This window comes from Saccostrea cucullata, unplaced genomic scaffold (assembly GCF_032062105.1).
Source record: "Saccostrea cucullata isolate Sc308-1 unplaced genomic scaffold, CSIRO_AGI_Scuc_v1 ctg14239, whole genome shotgun sequence".
Classification (NCBI taxonomy): domain Eukaryota; kingdom Metazoa; phylum Mollusca; class Bivalvia; order Ostreida; family Ostreidae; genus Saccostrea; species Saccostrea cuccullata.
The window spans coordinates 16894-39675 of NW_026931626.1; the positions used below are offsets into that span (position 1 = coordinate 16894).

General features: G+C 31.7%; 1 protein-coding gene and 1 pseudogene across 1 annotated transcript; both read left to right on the plus strand.

Annotated features, from left to right (window-relative positions):
* Nucleotides 1-632: 632 nt before the first annotated feature.
* On the plus strand, nucleotides 633-8209 carry LOC134233161 (uncharacterized; annotated as a pseudogene).
* A 2335-nt stretch (nucleotides 8210-10544) lies between these two features.
* Nucleotides 10545-16580, plus strand: LOC134233162 (uncharacterized). The gene is made up of 2 exons (XM_062715153.1): nucleotides 10545-10618; nucleotides 14543-16580. Exons 1-2 carry the CDS (start codon nucleotides 10545-10547, stop codon nucleotides 16578-16580), a joined length of 2112 nt encoding a protein of 703 aa, XP_062571137.1.
* The last annotated feature ends 6202 nt before the right edge of the window (nucleotides 16581-22782 follow it).

Below are 22782 nucleotides of genomic sequence, written 5' to 3' on the forward strand. Positions count from 1 at the left end.
GATCACAATCTTTAGAACACTCAATAAAAAATAATCACAACAGAATCCTGTCCAAACCCAAAAACAATAAAAGTTCGAGGTATGAAAGACTCATGATTTGTTAGATAATCTCAGTAAAACCGTTCTCTACCAATCAAAAACATAACATGTAACAGTTCTTATGGGTTCTTAGATATTCTCAGTAAAATCACTCACTACCAGTCAACACCAGGTGATATATAACACTTCTGATTGGTAAGATATTCCCAATAAAACCTCTCTCTAACTATAAAAAAGGATATATAACAGTTCTGGTTTCTTAGACATTTCCAATACAACTTCAAGATATCAAATATCTATATTTGATCATATTTGATACCCAAAATTAAACCTCTCATTACCAATCAACAACAGTAAATCTAACATTTTTGACTGGTCTACTTTATAATTAGTAGTGACATAGATAAGGAAGGTACTGCTCAAAAATTACATTTTGTTGAAGAGTTCGTGGTATATTTGCCACATGTGTCTATTACACGTATCATAACCAATCATTATATAGAACCTATAGACTTGTTCCTCGAAAACTATAAACTGAAAGTAGATGAATGGAAAGTTTTCTCTACTTTGTATAGCACCTGCAATTTTTCATAATGGACTCCATAAGAAGCACACAAATGTAAGTTGTAATGACAGCAATAAATAATTAATAATGCCTAGATTATCTGAAACAGTGCACATTTTTTTTTCATTTTTCTTTGCGTTTTTCTTTCGCCATTGTTTTAATTGGAACATTTGTTAAAAAAACAATAACATGTAATTAAAAATTTAGAAAATTATATATCTTTTTTTGAAACATTAATGATTTAGTTAATCAACTATTTATTTCGTGATTCATGAATATTTTTATTTTATTCAAATAGAAACTTTGCACAGTCTAGAATGTTTGTAAAACAGAAAATAGATTATATTATTGATTAACAGACATGACATAATTATAATACAAGAGAATAAATTCCCCTTTAATCATTTTTAGAAAGTTGGCCTTACAACAAATATCAGAGACAGTGTTTGTAGGACTGTGTCAGAAAGTGGGGACTTTACAACTTGTGGCCATGAGGAGAGATGTGTTGGATATCAGTGAGATGGTTGAAAATCAAGTGAGAAGTAATGGGTTCAGTACAATGTTTAGTGGAAGTCAAAGAGAGGGATTCCGACTGAAAGGATCAGATTTTGACGCAATGTTTTGGCGAAATAATCACCGTGTGATCTGGGACTTTTCTCAGTCTCAGTATTACAATACACACAGACAAACACTGATCCTCTGTGACTGTTCTGATAGTCCACCAGGATTTACTTTGTTATATTTACTGTCACCAAGCATGTACGGAGACATCCAGGGGTGTTGTGTAAGAATGAAAAACAGACATTATATATCTAGTTCTAAGTACAGACAGATGGCGTGTTCTGTAAACTCCACTCAACACGGACCCTGTGTCAGTAGAACAATTGGAGAAACAGATTTTGATAATGCCGTCTGTTTTGTTAGTGACTTTTGGCCTCCATCTGCCTCCTCATTGATAGACAGGTGTCACTCATGGCCTCAGCCTCGTGTTGTTGATGATATAGTTAAAAACGGATGTCACTTTGTAGCAATTGGACATAAGCTAGGAAATCATGAAGACCTTGAATGGAGAATTTCTTTCTCTCTCGCAGAACAAAAACTTGTCTATGCAATGAACCACTGTCAATATTTAACTTACGGCTTTCTTAAATTGTTCTTGACAGAAATAATTAACAATGGAGTAGGTGATGAGGATAAATTACTGTGTTCCTATCACATGAAGACAGCAGCTTTCTGGGTGGTTCAACAAAATACAATACCTCACTGGTGTCCACAAAATTTCTTGGGAGGTTTCTGGGTCTGTTTTAAACTTATCCTCAAATGGGTGTACGAGGGAGTTTGTCCTAACTTTTTCATTCCAGAAAACATGTTTCTGAGCAAAATTCATGGTAAAGCACAACATCAACTATTTATGAGATTGTATGGGTTGTATAAGACGGGTTTAACATTTCTGCTAAACAGTCCCTCCATTAGATCTTATATTATGACTTTCCTCCAAATCATAAATGTACTTCATGACCCCGACCTCTCCATCTGTACAGATGAACATTTTGTGATTTCTGAGGCTGAGTTTGATAGATGTCTATATGATGCAATACTACTTATAAAAAAAAAAGGCGAACTGGACATACAAAGCTGCATTAGATATTTATATACAATAGAGCAGATGATAGGTTTACCCCTCCTGACACAGTATCAAGTTCTCAGGCTACAGAGACATGCAGCTTTTGCTCTTCAGAACACTGCTTTTATATTACACATGGAAACTTACACACATAAAAACAAACTGAGGTACAGAGCTGACAAAACCTCCTGTTACATGCTGAAATTAGCAGCCAAGTTTGGTTGTATTACTGACATGCTGCACATAGCGATGTATTATTACAAAACACTTAGACACATAGAAACGTTTTCTATTATAGAGATGATCAAGGTCAAGTTATCTCAGTCGTATGTGATGTATATGGGTAATGTAGATACAGAGATGTATACTGAGGCTGTAGGGGGACAGTCCTGGTCTACAAAATGAGACAGGCCGTAGCATGGGGTATCCTACTTGACCATAGAATCCATTACATCAGTGAATTCTTAGCAGAACAACAGTGTGCTCTACAGAATGGCTGTGGTATATTAGGTTTCCCACCCTTTGTACTATTATACATGCTAGAGATCTTGTGCTACAGACACGTAGACACAATGAGAGCACAAAAAGCTCTTGATGATCTACAGACCCTAGTTCACTATGATCAGGGGCAATTTATAGATTTACGTTACAGAGACATATCATGGCAGATTCTGGGGATCTGTCAACAGGCGACAGGGAACCTCCAGGCTGCTCTATATTCATACCAACAATCTCTCAGACAAGAACCATTCCACAAAATAAACACAGCTACAGAAATGAGAATACAGGACGTATGTCAATGGAATTCCTTAATAACTTAAATGTAAGATATTTTTAGGAGTTCACCAAATCGAGATTATCAATAACAAATTATCCTCATCTGATTTCCTATTTTCATTTCTGTCTGTTTATAATATATGTATTATAAAGCTAATATTGAATAGTCTAAAATGAAAAACTACTAGAAGTCAAGAGAATTATAGCATTCAATATCTTTACAATATATTTAAGAGTATACTCCGAAACATTCTGTATAAGAGCGTCCATATAAAACACTCTTTTATAAAAAAACAAATTCTGTCATGAAATGCTTAATGTCAAAATACATTGTGACATCACAGCAGTAGGATATTAAAAAAAATCAAAAAGTGATATCCATGGGAAAGTCGGTATCATTGGGTAAACATGATAAAAATAAATTGTTGCCTTGTTTTTCTTGAGAAAAAGAATTTTAAATGATTTCTCCAAATATTTACTACAAATATTTACTGACAGGCAAGTGATAAGGACTTGTTTTGTTAATCTTGTTATAGTGGTTCATTCAAATTGCCAAAGTTTTGTGAATAGAAAATTGTATTTATTGTTAATTGTAAATCTGGAACAAATGTATATTTAAAAAAGTGTAAATTTTACGTTAAAATCATCTCAATTTTTTCCCGGATTTTCAGAATACATTAATTTTATTTGTCACACTTCGTTGAAAGAGTTCAAAAGAAATAATGTAATAGATATCTCAGAACCTGCATAAAACATTTCAATGCTAAAAACAGCTTATGTGCAACCAGAATCAAAAAAAATTAATCTACAATTAACAGTACTGTTATAGTTCAAAAGGGAAAAAAACTGATCACTTTCTTCTAAAAAACCTTCCGCAACAAAATATAGTTTCTAGCTTAATTCTACTTGAATGGAAATTAATCGCTGTTTTTACATTAAATATGAAAAACTACCCTCTGGTATCTTGCACAAATGCCTGGTTAGGGATATAAATTTTTGTGAGTACACATCTTAAAGTATTCATAATTCGAGCTCTATGAAAAAACCTTGGAAAAAAGTGTAGATTATTGAGGAGAGCATCTTCTGTCTTTAAAGCTCTATTAATGATAATATTATATAAAAACAGATATTATATCTAATTACAAAATTCTATCAATTCTAAAATGAATAAGATATTTAACTAAAGTATTACTAGGTATAAATCAAGTGATGACTAGCTATCTTTAAAAAATAAAGTCAACGATTGACTATGTTTGAACAAGATAAGCTGCAGACAACAATTTATCCGCCGCAGAAGATGTTTTCTTTGTTAAATGTTCTCAGGTCCTCAACCATTGATGAAACCCAGACAGAATAACAAAGATGGAGGCCTTCTTTTAAATTTTAATTGTCCTCAGTCATTATCTTCATCTTTAATCTTCTGTAGAATCGAAATCAATCATTTTATTTTAAAAGGAAATCTAGGTCTGATAAAACAAAATGCTTACAATTTAGGGTGAAAACAATTCAATCTTAGTGATTTTCTAGTTTTTCTTTTTTTTTTTGAAAAGTTGAATGAGCTTACCAAATGCATTGTAGGGAACTATTTTTGTTTCATGGACAAATATAAGCAAAATATTCAGCCTCGGCATCCAGCTAGCATCAGGATCAGTATTCAAAATACAGTATTGCCAGGATCAGCATCAGCAAGCAAAGGATAGAACTAGCATAACTAGCAATAAACTATACTTCGAATCAGATTAGACCTACTAGCATCACAAAATCAATGAGGTTTTATTGAGTAAAAATCTGAAAAAGAGAAATAAAACTGGTTAATAATCATTCGAATTGTAAATATATATTGAAATGTAAGATCAAATGATTATTCAGGGCCTTACATGGCTTTTAACTACAAAATTTTGAAATTTCTTTACATGTATCTACTTACGGTAGCATGTTACTTATTTCGGCAGCTCGAGATCTGACCTACTTATGTAAAAAACAGCAAAGTAATCACCAGGATATGGATAACAAGAATTAAATCAGCAAGCAAAAGAAGCATTAAAATTACCATACAAAGGAAGCATTCAAATCAGTAGCTATGCTGTAACAGAATTAGTTCCTTTCTCTGTATATTTAAAATCTGTTTTTTTTATTTGGATTCAAGTAGTGATTCATTTGTTTAAATAAGACTACATTGTTTTATAGTAGAGGTGTGTACAAGAATGTTCTTTATTTTTGATAGGGGCACATTAGTGACCAGATGCAATGTTCTTACAGGACTTAGACTTCCTACTAATGGGGAGTATTTCAGTCATAAGGACTCTTAAATGGGTAGCTGCTAGAATAAAGAAAGCTTAATTGCCAGACTGGCATATATTCCTCCACTTCTTAATTGCCAAATAACATGTTTGTTTTGTTAAGTTTGTAAATTTGGAAGTACGCTTTGATTATTTGTTTGGTTTTTATGACTAAATTTGATTTTATTGTGAGTTAAACATATAATACTATTGATGGAAAGCTCCTGTCTTTAAATGATAATATTATATAAAAACAGACATTATATCTAATTACAAAATTCTATTAATTCTAAAATGAATGAGATATTTAACATAAGTATTACTAGGTATAAATCAACTCTTAGAAATCTTTAAAAAAAAAGATAATGACAAAGTTTTTAAAAGAACCGTTTCATTTTTATACTAGCTGTCTTTAAAAAATAAAGATTCTGATTGCAACATTGACTCTGAAGTTGACATCAAATAAACTGTATTTGGCATGTTTTCTTGAATTTTCAAATTAATTATCCGAAATATTTTACAGTTAATCCACTGAAGTTGATTTTTTTTTTTATAATTTCATGAAAAGAACAGTTATTTTGAAATAATCGTAAATAATTCGATCTATGAGGAAGAATTCATTCAGCTACAAGCATGTTTTACTGCATAATCAAATATTGCTGGACCTGTTTAATGCTCATCGAGAATCTGTGTCACTTGTTAAATGTAATTATATTGCTTTGAAAAGACGTAATATTCTCTAAACATTCATATGCGATTATTCAGTCGTAATATGCACATAAAAAAAGATTTATTTCAGGAAATATTCCAATATAAACCTTAATATTGCTTATGTTGGCAGAACATAAACCAGGGAAATGTAATAAACAGAAAGTGGAATTTTTTTGTATTTTGGATACGGAAGTTATTTCACAAGTAAGACAGATTGTTTCAGCATGTACAACAGTGTGCATAAATATTTACCAAGTACAACTACAGAACATTTCCTCTATGTATCTCTTTTTTGTTTTATTTTTCCTGCAAGTACTCTTTAAATAAATCAAAATAGAGTTGTTTCCTCGTTTCTTCTATCTCCTATCCTTCCATCCTTCCATCCCAGTTTCCAAATAAAGTTTGAAAACATTTTATAACACATTAGAAATAAATGTAAAAAAAGATAAATACAACGTTTGTAGAACGAACCGTTTCATTTTACGTTTACTGAAATCAGCTGGTAATTGATTGAGGCCTGGAAGATGTATGAAATTCATAAGAATATTTCAAATTTTCCTAGAATAACGGACATACAGTTTATTTGTTTGTATATTGTTTAACGTCCCTCTCCAGAATTTTTCAATCAAATGTAGACGCAAATATTCGCCGGTGGAAGGGTACACATTTTTACATATGCTCTCGGAACTCATGACTGATATCTTTGAATAGAATTCAACCTTTTAAACGATTAAATAGCTAAATATTTGGTACAAAACAATTTATACTTTTATTTCATTTATTTGCGAAAAAATAATAATTTAGAATTGATTTTTATTTATTACTGATAATTGTTATACATTTAAAAATTTTGTTCCTATACATAATATACAAAAATTATTTCAATGTTTTGTTGAGTGAGCAAAACAAATCGATGTTGGATCGCTATGTGAGATGTTCGACCCGTTAGTGAGATGTTGGATCGCCTACGTCACAGAATAGGCGGATCCTTATCTCATTTTCATTCGTTGGCGTTCAAAGATGACTGACTTAATGTTACATCAAGGACGACAGTACAAAATACACGCATGACAAAAAATAAAATGAAAGGTATAAAGGCCTCAAGCAAACAGTTTGGTTCTTTGGTCCGACAAAACGCATTTTGCCCTCGAACTCAGTCAATAAATGTATACTATACTACTGATTTACAAAAGTGACATTCATGTAAGACAAAAATATAAAATGTCCGTAAAACATTGTCAGCTAGCAATCCCTATACAACATATAAAAGAATCAGTATTTGTGGGACTGTGTCGCAAAGTAGGGACCTCACAACTGGTGGCCATGAGAAAAGATGTAATGGACATTAATGATATGGTAGACAATCAAATGAAAACAGGTGATGGAAAAAGTGTGGAGTTTAGTTTTCTATGATATAGTAAAAACTGGATGCCACTCTGTAGTAATAGAACATATGATAAGAAGACATGAAGGCAACAAATGGAGAATTTCTTTCTTTGTCTTTTCTAAACTTACAACAATAAAACCATTATAGACTACATAATGACGATTTTAATTGTGTTCCTATCACACAAGGACAGCGGGTTTTGGTTGATTTGTAAAATTCAATACCTCACTGGTGTCGAAAAAAAATCTTCTAGTGTGTTTCTGGGTCTGTTTTTAACTCATCCTCAAATGGTTGTATGAGGGGTCTGTCCCATTTTTCATTCCAAATTAAAGTATGTTAATGAGTAAAATCCAGGGCGTCAGAATATATCAATTATTTAATTGAATTTATGGATTGTTTGAGAAGTGTTTTGATTTCCTTCTAGACAGTCCCTCCTGTATGCCTTATATTATAAATATCCTACATAACCCCAGACTCTCCATCTGTACAGATGAACATACTCTGATTTCTTATTATGATTTTGATAGAAACCTATATTTACACTTAGGAACAAACTGAGGTACAGAGCTGACAAAACGTCCTGTCACATGCTGAAATTAGCAGCCAAGTTTGGTTGTATTTCTGACATGATGTACATAGCCATGTATTATTACAAGACACTTAGATACATGGAACCTTTATCTATTACAGAGATGATTAAGGTCAAATTAGCACAGCCATATGTGATGTTCAACATTGTAGGTCTAAGTATGTATATTGATGCTGCATGGGGGGCAGTCCAGGTTTACAAAAATAAGACAGGCTGTGGCATGGGATATCAGACTTGAAAATGGAATCAATTTCATCAAGGAATTGTTTCCTGAATTTTTGCCCTGACCTTTATACCACTTTCCTTGGTAGAGATCTTGTGCTGCAGACATGTAGACACAATGAAAGTACAAACAGTTCAAGGTGATCTAAAGAACCCAGTTCACACAATACCTCTACTACTCAAGACAAATCGTGGAAGACAGTGTCAAAGGTGACCTGTATTCATTACGAACAGTTCAAGGTGAAACCACTGTTTGCGAAACTTAACAGATAACAGTTTATGAACTAGTTGATCTCTACAAATACATATCATTATACAAAATTTTCAGTGGAATGACTCCCGAATATCTTCGTAATTTATGAATTTCAGTCTTCACCTTCTTATAACCTGCGATCTGAAACTAATTATGATCTCAGATTATCAAAATTTCGTACAAAATTATTCAAGACCTCTTTTCAATATTCAGGTGTACATATATGGAATAAACTTCCCCAACACATTAGATTCTCTCAATCTCTACGAACATTCAAGCGTAATGTGGAAAATTACATTATCAGCTGTCGTACAATCATTTGAGCATAATAAGAGTTCAATATTGTATATTGTACTGTTATTGTTAAAATGTGTCTGTATTTGAACACTCTATTCATAATTCATTCAGTGATTGTAATTCCTAAAACCTATTACATGTACTAAATTGTATATATTATGATGAATTATATCTTGACGAAGTGTATATATTTTGTATTTGATATATGTATATATATATATTTAGGGTACTAAATTTTTATTTAATTTAGTAAATTAATGTTTTGGATGTCTGCGTTTGCTTTGTTCCTATTTTGTATTGTTTTATGGACTTTGATATTGAATACTGTTCGTTATCTCCAAATCCTTCATTTCATAGATCATTATTTTGACATTCATAATAGATGGCTTTAAAAATATATATATTAATTCTATATTAAGGCATGTCGTGTATGTTTTGTAGTGATTAAAATATATGCAATGGTTTAATGAGAGTATATGGGAAAATGGTAAAAACATTAGAAAATCTTCCAATTATTCGATAATGTCGTAGAGGGATGGGGGTGGGGATTGGGGTAGACATTGGCATTCAAAATCAGATGGTTATTTATTTCAAAGTGGCAGGAAGATTGTTTCTTTGCAAAATCCGACCCAAACCCCTACCCTGAAATGGTCGTCCCACTAAGAATTTGAAAGTAAAACAATCTTTAGACAATTTACAACTTCCTTTTGGTACTAAGGACTGATCAATCTTTACAAACTCAGTCCTTCCAGAGATTTTGAGCAATCTCTTCAATACTATCAAGCATGATATTACTGGTCTTTGATATATTTACCAACTTGTGACTTTCAAATATTCCTTTGATAAGATACAACAAATTCCAATTAAGCTATTTTTGACGTAGTTTTGATAAGTTTAGACAACCAAAATTAAAAATCTTCTTCGTTATTGTTATACTACTTTATATAAAGATAGGACTTTTCTGTAAATTATACAGTTCAATCGCATTTCAAGAATATCAAAAGTTAAAAGTATTTACAGATTCATTTATTCACTCCACTTAAAACAAAAAAGTCTAAAGTCAATCAAAATATAAAAACGAGAGGTTATTCAAGTTAAATAAGTAAAAAACTTTGATTTAAAAATAAATAATTCATACCATTTATACTTACATATAATCTCGTATTATTATTTTTTTTTTAGCTCAGATATGCCATATATAGCTTTAAATATGCAAATTATTTATTAAAATATGAGTCCACCCCGCGATCCAAAAAATTGTTTAATGAATTAGGTGTTTTAAAAGGTCATATATAAAGGGAACCCTGATCCTTCAACTGGTGTCAGAATAATATAAATATTAATGATTCTGTTGAAAATTACGCCAGACGATGGGCCAGATATGAAAAAAGAAGACGTTGACACCTTGTCAGAATGGATTAAATGTACCAGATCCATGTTAAAGTCACATATTAAAGATTGACGGGCAATATGAAAACCATCTATCCTTCTGTGTTCAATGAACCAGAAGTGAAAAAAGAATAGACCCTTTTCCTTTGACATATTTTGTCTAGCAGTTATTCCCCTTAGCCGCCATATTGTAGGGCAACATTCCCAGATCCCTTCAATATTCAACCAAGTTCAATTTGTTATACTGGTTACTGAGGTAAAGATAATGCTATTATTCTTATGAATATACGTTTGTTAAGGCCTCTATTAATTCATGATTATAAGATTGTGAATATTTTCCCCCATATATTTCTTGCATGCATGTTTAAAATTGGTTGCTCAAATAGGTAAATTCACTACTTTGCCCTACAAGATGGCGGCTAAGGGAATAACTGATAGGCAAAATTTGTCACAGGAAAAGGATCTATTAGATAGATTACACGATCAGTATGTACTAGTTCATGTCGACAAGGCAGGTAACAACATTGTCTTCGTTTGTGAGACACATTATATAAATTGCATTCTAGAAGAACTTGGATTTAATTCTACAAGTGGTAATCATACTTATACTCATACTTCCCTTTCTAAGGAAGAAATTCTTCATACTCACTTGTCAGTTTTTTTTTATATACTTTTAATATTCCACTTTGAGCCAAAATAAATTTGAACTACCTTATATATATATTGGATTCCGAAACTTCAAAAGAATCCTTACAAAGATACATTGCAGGTACCAGTAAATGTTTAATCAAACCTCTTTTGTTACTCCACACTAAGATATTGACAGTAGTGAAGAGAAATCTTCAAGAGTACTGTGCAACTATGTATTCAAGAAATGGTGTGAATCAGATGTGGATACTAAAAAATTCTAAAGAACTTTCGGACAATTTGAAATCACAAGACTTCACAAAAATCAATAGCTTAAAAACTTACGACTTTTCAAACTTATACACAACAATTCCCAACGAAAAATTAAAATCCAGGATTTTTGATATCATTGACAGCTGCTTCTCCAATAAAAATGGAACTGGTTAATTTACTTACCTCGTCATTGGTCATTCGCAAAGTTATTTTGATAAAACAGATTCTGATTGCACACATAAGTACTCTGAAGTTGACATCAAGAAGATGCTTGAGTTTCTGATTGACAATATCTATGTGGTTTTTGGAAAACAGGTATTCCAACAATTTATTGGAATACCCATGGGTACAAATTATGCTTCGTTTTTAGCAGACTTATTTTTATATTCTTATGAAGCAGAATTTATGCAAAATCTTATACGTGAAAAGAGGATAGCACTTGCTGTGGCCTTCATCGACGACGTATAGTCAATTAATAATGATAATTTCCATTCCTACTTCGATTCGATACTGTAAAAGCACAAATATTCGTGGGGGATTAAATTTCGTTGTTAACAATATTCAACGAAATTAAATTATACGAAATTTTATATGACTATATATTGATTAGGGTTACTTTCAAAACAACGAAATTAAATGCCCACGAAACTATTTTGAAGACAAAACAACGAAATTTTATGCCCACAAAAATTTGTGCTTCTACAGTATATCCTGGTGAGCTTTAAATAAAAGATACCAAAGAGTATGAAAATTCTGTTTCATACTTGGATATTTTACTTGAAAAAGACACTAATGGTAATGTAACAACCAAACTATATGATAATTGTAACTTTTCTATCGTCAACTTCCCTTACTTATGTAGCAATATACCTTCATCATCTGGATACGGAGTATATATATCTCAGTTGATTCGATACTCAAGAGCTTGCTCTACGTATGAACAATTTCTAAAACGAGGTAAATTATTGACAAGCAAGTTGATGAAACAAGAATATCAACAGTCTCGTTTAAAGTCATAATTTCGTAAGTTCTATGGTCGATACAATGACCTTGTCAGCAAATGCAATTTGTCATTGGGTCGGGTGCTGTCATTTTTATTCAATATGATGTCACCGAGGGTCAAAGTGAAATCCAACACATTTTTAAATAAAAATTGGCAGTTCTGATTTTTCAGAAATTAACAGGGTCAAAAAAGGCCGAAGGTGAACCTTGATCTTTCTCGATGTTGATTTTGACATTGTTATAAATATAATATCAACATTCCAAGCATGAATTCCGGATCCCTCGATTTCCATGAAAAGCGATACTACCTATAATGCTTTTAGGGATGCTTGCTTGCTCTGTTAACGATTTGTATTGTTTCAATGGACTTTTCAGCTTGAAAGTTGTTTGTTTTATCTCCAGAATCCGCTGAGGTCTAAAGCAGCATTTCACAATTAAATGTATTGCAGAAAATGAGACAATTTACGTGTACAAATATCCCTGAAATTGATTGAAAGATTTTGTTTATGCAAAAACAACAAAATCTTTTGTAAAAAAGGGGTTTCTTTGTGCACAAAATATATACAGATCCAATAGCATTATCAAAATTATATCTTTTCATTAAACACGTAAGGTAAGCACAGATCTTCACAAAAATAAATTTTGCCACATGATGCGTGTTTGCAGCTTAAAAATTGTACAGCAATAATAAAATCTATCTGGAATACTGGATATTTTTGTTTTCAATAACAATGATTACCAATTCCTTCCAAGGAAGGGTCCATTTTACTTTTGATTGATAAAGATAAAGACTTCAATAAGGATTGATAACAAACAAAAAATTATAAACTATCCATCTAATATTATTTTCCAAATCTATTATGCAGATTTTTTAAATGTATTTTCTTTATTTAATTCTGTACATGACAAAGAGAAAAATATTGAGATTATAGAGAATGTATGTCTTTATATTGAAAAACAACAGTTCAGCTATAAAGTTGTGTAAACTGTATATACAAAAATCAAAAGCAGGTTTTCAAAAATCAACATGTTTATGAAAGTTGTGGTTTTCAGACAAACAACAGGTACTTATTCCAAATTGATTGCATTTGATACTGCAAAGAAACAATCATGAAAAATAATTGAAATAAAAAGCTTATTTATAAGTTGAAGTGGCCATCCGCAGGTAACCAAAACAAGCCGACCGTCAGACCCCCCCCCCCCCCCTTTCTGCACTATGGAACCTGTTGTAAAACTTACAATTGGTGCGATGAAAAAACAGCGTAAAATAATCAATAAATCAAGATTCCTTTAAAAGAACACTTTAGACGTCGCACAGGCATTTGTAATAATGACATAACAATTTTCAAATTGCTAGAAAGTTTTTTATCACAACACATTTTATAAGCTTAAAAAAAATGGTATAGCCTATAACTTTTTTATATATATTTGTTAACATTCAGCACGTCTAAGCTTGATAATTTAAACTTATCTTAGAAATTTCTGGTTCCCCGATCACAATCTTTAGAACACTCAATAAAAAATAATCACAACAGAATCCTGTCCAAACCCAAAAATGATAAAAGTTCGAGATATGAAAGAGTCATGATTTGTTAGATAATCTCAGTAAAACCGTTCTCTACCAATCAAAAACATAACATGTAACAGTTCTTATTGGTTCTCAGATATTCTCAGTAAAATCACTCACTACCAGTCAACACCAGGTGATATATAACACTTCTGATTGGTAAGATATTCCCAATAAAACCTCTCTCTAACTATAAGAAAGGATATATAACAGTTCTGATTTTTTAGACATTTCCAATACAACTTCAAGATATCAAATATCTATATTTGATCATATTTGATACCCAAAATTAAACCTCTCATTACCAATCAACAACAGTAAATCTAACATTTTTGACTGGTCTACTTTATAATTAGTAGTGACATAGATAAGGAAGGTACTGCTCAAAAATTAGATTTTGTTGAAGAGTTCGTGGTATATTTGCCACATGTGTCTATTACTTGTATCATAACCAATCATTATATTGAACCTATAGACTTGTTCCTCGAAAACTATAAACTGAAAGTAGATGAATGGAAAGTTTTCTCTACTTTGTATAGCACCTGAAATTTTTCAAAATGGACTCCATAAGAAGCACACAAATGTAAGTTGTAATGACAGCAATAAATAATTGATAATGCCTAGATTATCTGAAACAGTGCACGTTTTTTTTTCATTTTTCTTTGCATTTTTCTTTCGCCCTTGTTTTAATTGAAACATTTGTTAAAAAAACAGTAACATGTAATTAAAAATTTTAGAAAATTATATATCTTTTTTTGAAACATTAATGATTTAGTTAATCAACTATTTATTTCGTGATTCATGAATATTTTTATTTTATTCAAATAGAAACTTTGCACAGTCTAGAATGTTTGTAAAACAGAAAAAAAATTATATTATTGATTTACAGACATGACATAATTATAATACAAGAGAATAAATTTCCCTTTAATCATTTTTAGAAAGTTGGCCATACAACAAATATCAGAGACAGTGTTTGTAGGACTGTGTCATAAATTGGGGACTTTACAACTTGTGGCCATGAGGAGAGATGTGTTGGATATCAGTGAGATGGTGGAAAATCAAGTGAGAAGTAATGGGTTCAGTACAATGTTTAGTGGAAGTCAAAGAGAGGGATTCCGACTGAAAGGATCAGATTTTGACGAAATGTTTTGGCTAAATAATCACCGTGTGATCTGGGACTTTTCTCAGTCTCAGTATTACAATACACACAGACAAACACTGATCCTCTGTGACAGTTCTGATAGTCCACCAGGATTTACTTTGTTATATTTACTGTCACCAAGCATGTACGGAGACATCCAGGGGTGTTGTGTAAGAATGAAAAACAGACATTATATATCTAGTTCTAAGTACAGACAGATGGCGTGTTCTGTAAACTATACTCAACACGGACCCTGTGCCCTTAGAACAATTGGAGAAACAGATTTTGATAATGCCGTCTGTTTTGTTAGTGACTTTTGGCCTCCATCTGCCTCCTCATTGATAGACAGGTGTCACTCATGGCCTCAGCCTCGTGTTGTTGATGATATAGTAAAAAATGGATGTCACTTTGTAGCAATTGGACATAAGCTAGGAAATCATGAAGACCTTGAATGGAGAATTTCTTTCTCTCTCGCAGAACAAAAACTTGTCTATGCAATGAACCACTGTCAATATTTAACTTACGGCTTGCTTAAATTGTTCTTGACAGAAATAATTAACAATGGAGTAGGTGATGATGATAAATTACTGTGTTCCTATCACATGAAGACAGCAGCTTTCTGGGTGGTTCAACAAAATACAATACCTCACTGGTGTCCACAAAATTTCCTGGGAGGTTTCTGGGTCTGTTTTAAACTTATCCTCAAATGGGTGTATGAGGGAGTTTGTCCTAACTTTTTCATTCCAGAAAACAACATGTTTCTGAGCAAAATTCATGGTAAAGCACAACATGAACTATTTATGAGATTGTATGGGTTGTATAAGACGGGTTTAACATTTCTGCTAAACAGTCCCTCCATTAGATCTTATATTATGACTTTCCTCCAAATCATAAATGTACTTCATAACCCCGACCTCTCCATCTGTACAGATGAACATTTTGTGATTTCTGAGGCTAAGTTTGATAGATGTCTATATGATGCAATACTACTTATTCTCAAAATAAACGAACTGGACATACAAAGCTGCATTAGATATTTATATACAATAGAGCAGATGATAGGTTCACCCCTACTGACACAGTATCAAGTTCTCAGGCTACAGAGACATACAGCTTTTGCTCTTCAGAACACTGCTTTTATATTACACATGGAAACTTACACACATAAAAACAAACTGAGGTACAGAGCTGACAAAACCTCCTGTTACATGCTGAAATTAGCAGCCAAGTTTGGTTGTATTACTGACATGCTGTACATAGCGATGTATTATTACAAAACACTTAGACACATAGAAACGTTATCTATTATAGAGATGATCAAGGTCAAGTTATCTCAGTCGTATGTGATGTATATGGGTAATGTAGATACAGAGATGTATACTGAGGCTGTAGGGGGACAGTCCTGGTCTACAAAGATGAGACAGGCCGTAGCATGGGGTATCATGCTTGACAATAGAATCCATTACATCAGTGAATTCTTAGCAGAGCAACAGTCTTCTCTACAGAATGGCTGGGATACATTATATTTCCCACCCTTTGTACTATTATACATGCTAGAGATCTTGTGCTACAGACACGTAGACACAATGAGAGCACAAAAAGCTCTTGATGATCTACAGACCCTAGTTCACTATGATCAGGGGCAATTTATAGATTTACGTTACAGAGACATATCATGGCAGATTCTGGGGATCTGTCAACAGGCGACAGGGAACCTCCAGGCTGCTCTATATTCATACCAACAATCTCTCAGACAAGAACCATTCCACAAAATAAACACAGCTACAGAAATGAGAATACAGGACGTTTGTCAATGGAATCCCTTAATAACTTAAGTGTAAGATATTTTAGGAGTTCACCAAATCGAGATTATCAATAACAAATTATCCTCATCTGATTTCCTATTTTCATTTCTGTCTGTTTATAATATATGTATTATAAAGCTAATATTGAATACTCTAAAATGAAAAACTACTAGAAGTCAAGAGACTCAATTTTTTCACGGATTTTCAGAATACATTAATTTTATTTGTCACACTTCGTTGAAAGAATAAAAAAGAAATAATGTATTAGATATTCAGAACCTGCATAAAACATTTCAATGCGTAAAACAGCTTAATGCAACCAGCATCAAAAAAAATATAATCTACAATTAACAGTACTGTTATAGTTCAAAAGGGAAAAAAAACTGATCACTTTCTTCTAAAAAAAAACCTTCCGCAACAAAATAAAGTTTCTAGCTTAATTCTACTTGAATGGAAATTATTCGCTGTTTTTTTCCATTAAATATGGAAAACTAGCCTCTGGTATCTTGCACAAATGCCTGGTTAGGGATATAAATTTTTGTAAGTACATATGTTAAAGTATTCATAATTCGAGCTCTATGAAAAAACCTTGGAAAAAAGTATATATTATTAGGAGAAGTATCTTCTGTATTTAAAGCTCTATTAATGATAATATTATATAAAAACAGACATTATATCTAATTACAAAATTCTATCAATTATAAAATGAATGAGATATTTAACATAAGTATTACTACGTATAAATCAATAGATGACTAGCTATCTTTAAAAAATTAAGTCAACGATTGACTATGTTTGAACAAGACAAACTGCAGACATCAATCTATCCACTGCACAAGAAGTTTTCTTTGTTAAATGTTCTCAGGCCTTCAACCACTGATGAAACACAGATAGAATAACAAAGACGGAGGCCTTCTTTTAGATTTATATTGTCCTCAGTCATTATCCTCATCTTTAATCTTCTGTAGAATCGAAATCAATCATTTAATAACCTGTTTGTTTTGTTAAGTTTGTAAATTTGGAAGTAGGCTTTGTTTATTTGTTTTGGGTTGTATGCCTAAATTTGATTTCATTGTGAGTTAAGCATATAATACTATTGATGGCCAATGTGTATTTGGCATGTTTTCTTGAATTTTCAAATTAATTATCCGAAATATTTTACAGTTAATCCACTGAAGTTGATTTTTTTTTTTATAATTTCATGAAAAGAACAGTTATTTTGAAATAATTGTAAAGAATTTGATCTGTGAGAAAGAATTCATTCAGCTACAAGCATGTTTTACTGCATAATCAAATATTGCTTGACATGTTTAATGCTCATCGAGAATCTGTGTCACATGTTAAATGTAATTATATTGCTTTGAAAAGACATAATATTCTCTAAACATTCATATGCGATTATTCAGTCGTAATATGCACATAAAAAAGATTTATTTCAGGAAATATTCCAATATAAACCTTAATATTGCTTATGTTGGCAGAGCATAAACCAGGGAAATGTAATAAACAGAAAGTGGATTTTTTTTTGGATACGGAAGTTATTCACAAGCGAGACAGGTTGTTTCAGCACGTACAATAGTGTGTATAGATATTTTCCAAATAAAACTACAAAACATTTCAGCTATGTATCTTTTTTTGTTTTATTTATAAAGCTCGTACTCTTTTAATAAATCAAAATATAGTAATTTCCTCGTTTGTTCTATCCCCTATCCTTCCATCAATCCATCCCAGTTTCCAAATATAATTTGAAAACATTTTATAACACATTAGAAATAAATGTAAAAAAAGATAAATACAAAGTTTGTAAAACGAACCGTTTCATTTTAAGTTTACTAAAATCAGCTGGTAATTGATTGAGGCCTGCAAGATGTATAAAATTCATAAGAATCTTTAAAATCTTCCTAGAATAACGGACATACCGTTTATTTGTTTGTATATTGTTTAACGTCCCTCTCCAGAATTTTTCAATCAAATGTAAGCAACTATTCGCCGGTGGAAGGGTACACATTTTTATGCTCTCGGAACTCATGACTGATATCTTTGAATATAATTTATCCTTTTAAACTATTAAATATCTACATATTTGGTACAAAAAAAATTAAATTATTTCTTTTAATTTCGAAAAAAAATTTTTAGAATTGATTTGTATTTATTACTGATAATTGTTATACATTTAAAAATTTTGTTCATATACATAATATACGAAAAATTATTTCAATGTTATGTTGAGTGAGCAAAACAAATCGATGTTGGATCGCTATGTGAGATGTTCGATCGGTTAGTGAGATGTCGGACCGCCTACGTCACAGATTAGGCGGATCCTTATCTCATTTTCATTCGTTGGCGTTCAAAGACGACTGACTTAATGTTATATCACGGACGACAGTACAAAATACACGCATGACAAAAAATAGAATGTAAGGTATAAAGGCCTCAAGCAAACACTTTGGTTCTTTGGTCCGACATAACGCATTTTGCCCTCGAACTCAGTCAATAAATGTATACTATACTACTGATTTACAAAAGTGACATTCATGTTAGACAAAAATATAAAATGTCCGTAAAACATTGTCAGTTAGCAATCCCTACTACATATAAAAGAATCAGTATTTGTGGGACTGTGTCGCAAAGTAGGGACCTCACAACTGGTGGCCATGAGTAAAGATGTAAAGGACATTAATGATATATGATATGGTAGACAATCAAATGAAAACAGGTGATGGAAAAAGTGTGGTGTTTAGTTTTCTATGATATAGTAAAAACTGGATGCCACTTTGTAGTAATAGAACATATGATTAGAAGACATGAAGGCCACAAATGGAGAATTTCTTTCTTTGTCTTTTCTAAACTTACAACAATAAAACCATTATAGACTACATAATGATGATTTTAATTGTGTTCCTATCACATATGGACAGCGGGTTTTGGTTGATTTGTAAAATTCAATATCTCACTGGTGTCAAAAAAAATCTTCTAGTGTGTTTCTGGGTCTGTTTTTAACTCATCCTCAAATGGTTGTATGAGGGGTCTGTCCAATTTTTCATTTCAAATTAAAGTATGTTAATGAGTAAAATCCAGGACGTCAGAATATATCAATTATTTAATTGAATTTATGGATTGTTTGAGAAGTGTTTTGATTTCCTTCTAGACAGTCCCTCCTGTATGCCTTATATTATAAATATCCTACATAACCCCAGACTCTCCATCTGTACAGATGAACATACTCTGATTTCTGATCATGATTTTGAAAGAAACCTATATTTACACTTAGGAACAAACTGAGGTACAGAGCTGACAAAACGTCCTTTCACATGCTTGGTTTGATTGTATTTCTGACATGATGTACATAGCCATGTATTATTACAAGACACTTAGATACATGGAACCTTTATCTATTACAGAGATGATTAAGGTCAAATTAGTACAGCCGTATGTGATGTTCAATATTGTAGGTCAAAGTATGTATATTGATGCTGTATGGGGGGGGGGGCAGTCCAGGTTTACAAAAATAAGACAGGCTGTACCATGGGATATCAGACTTGAAAATGGAATCAATTTCATCGAGGAATTGATTCCCTGAATTTTTGTCCCACCCTTTATACCATTTCCTTGGTAGAGATCTTGTGCTGCAGACATGTAGACACAATGAAAGTACACACAGTTCAAGGTGACCTGATTCTTCTTCTAAACCACTGTTTGCGAAACTTAACAGTTAACAGTTTATGAACTAGTTGATCTATACAAATACATATTAATATACAAAATTTTCAGTGGAATGACTCCCGAATATCTTCGTAATTTATGAATTTCAGTCTTCAACTTCTTATAACCTGCGATCTGAAACTAATTATGATCTTAGATTATCAAAATTTCGTACAAAATTATTCAAGACCTCTTTTCAATATTCAGGTATACATCTATGAATAAACTTCCCCAACACATTAGATTCTCTCAATCTCTACGAACATTCAAGCGTAATGTGGAAAATTACATTATCAGCTGTCGTACAATCATTTGAGCATAATAAGAGTTCAATTTTGTATATTGTACTGTTATTGTTAAAATGTGTCTGTATCTGAACACTCTATTCATACTTCAGTGATTGTAATTCCTAAAACCTATTATATGTACTTAATTGTATATATTATGATGAATTGTATCTTGACGAAGTTTATATATTTTGTATTTGATATATGTATATATATATTTAGGGTACTAAATTTTTATATAATTTAGTAAATTAATATTTTTGATGTCTGCGTTTGCTTTGTTCCTATTTTGTACTGTTTTATGGACTTTTATATTGAATACTGTTCGTTATCTCCAAATCCTTCATTTCATAGATCATTATTTTGACATTCATAATAGATGGCTTTAAAAAATATATATTTATTCTATATTAAGGCATGTCGTGTATGTTGTGTAGTGATTAAAATATATGCAATGGTTTAATGAGAGTATATGGGAAAATGGTAAAGACATTAGAAAATCTTCCAATTATTCGATAACGTCGTAGAGGGATGGGTGTGGGGGCTAGGGTAGACATTGGCATTCAAAATCAGATGGTTATTTTCTTCAAAGTGGCAAGAAGACTGAAATGGTCGTCCCACTAAGAATTTGAAAGTAAAACAATCTTTAGACAATTTACAACTTCCTTGATCTTTCTCGATGTTGATTTTGACATTGTTATAAATATAATATCAACATTCCATGCATGAATTCCGGATCCCTCGATTTCCATGATAAGCGATACTACCTATAATGCTTTTAGGGATGCTTGCTTGCTCTGTTCACTATTTGTATTGTTTCAATGGACTTTTCAGCTTGAAAGTTGCTTGTTTTATCTCCAGAATCCGCTGAGGTCTAAAGCAGCATTTCACAATTAAATGTATTGCAGAAAATGAGACAATTTACGTCGACAAATATCCCTGAAATTGATTGAAAGATTTTGTTTATGCAAAAACAACAAAATGTTTTGTAAAAAAGGGATTTCTTTATGCAAGAAATATAATACAGATCCAATAGCATTACCAAAATTATATCTTTTCATTAAACACGTAAGGTAAGCACTGATCATCACAAAAATAAATTTTGCCACATGATGCGTGTTTGCAGCTTAAAAATTGTACAGCAATAATGAAATCTATCTGGAATACTAAATTATTCGTTTATTGGACTTCTACTTCATTAAAATTTAAATTTACATTATTTTTGTTTTAAATAACAATGATTACCTATTCCTTCCAAGGAAGGGTCCATTTTACTTTTGATTGATAAAGATAAAGACTTCAATAAGGATTGATAACAAACAAAAAATTATAAACTATCCATCTAATATTATTTTCCAAATCTATTATGCAGATTTTTTAAATGTATTTTCTTTATTTAATTCTGTACATGACAGAGAGAAAAATATTGAAATTATGGAGAATGTATGTCTTTATATTGAAAAACAACAGTTCAGCTATAAAGTTGTGTATACTGTACATGCATCAAAAATCAACTTCAGACAAACAACAGGTATTATTCCAAATTAATTCCAAGTTCATGAAAAATAAATGAAAGCTTTTTTATAAGTTAATTTCAATGACGCCGAACTATGGCCGACTTGGCGTAAAACAGCAATAATCAATAAATCAAGAATTAAAAGAACACTTTAGAGAGGCATTTGTAATAAATAACAATTCAAAATTCTAGAAGTATCGAAAGAAAAAATGGAATAGCCTATAACTATTTTATGTATATTTGTTAACATTCAGCACATCTAAGCTTGATATTTTAAACTTGTCCCAGAAATTTCTGGTTCCCCGATCACAATCTTTAGAACACTCAATAAAAAATAATCACGGCAGAATCCTGTCCAAACCGAAAAACAATAAAAGTTCGAGATATGAAAGACTCATGATTTGTTAGATAATCTCAGTAAAACCGTTCTCTACCAATCAAAAACATAACATGTAACAGTTCTTATGATTCTTAGTCATCTTAGATATTCTCAGTAAAATCACTCACTACCAGTCAACACCAGGTGATATATAACACTTCTGATTGGTAAGATATTCCCAATAAAACCTCTCTCTAACTATAAAAAAGGTTATATAACAGTTCTGATTTCTTAGACATTTCCAATACAACTTCAAGATATCAAATTTCTATATTTGATCATATTTGATACCCAAAATTAAACCTCTCATTACCAATCAACAACAGTAAATCTAACATTTTTGACTGG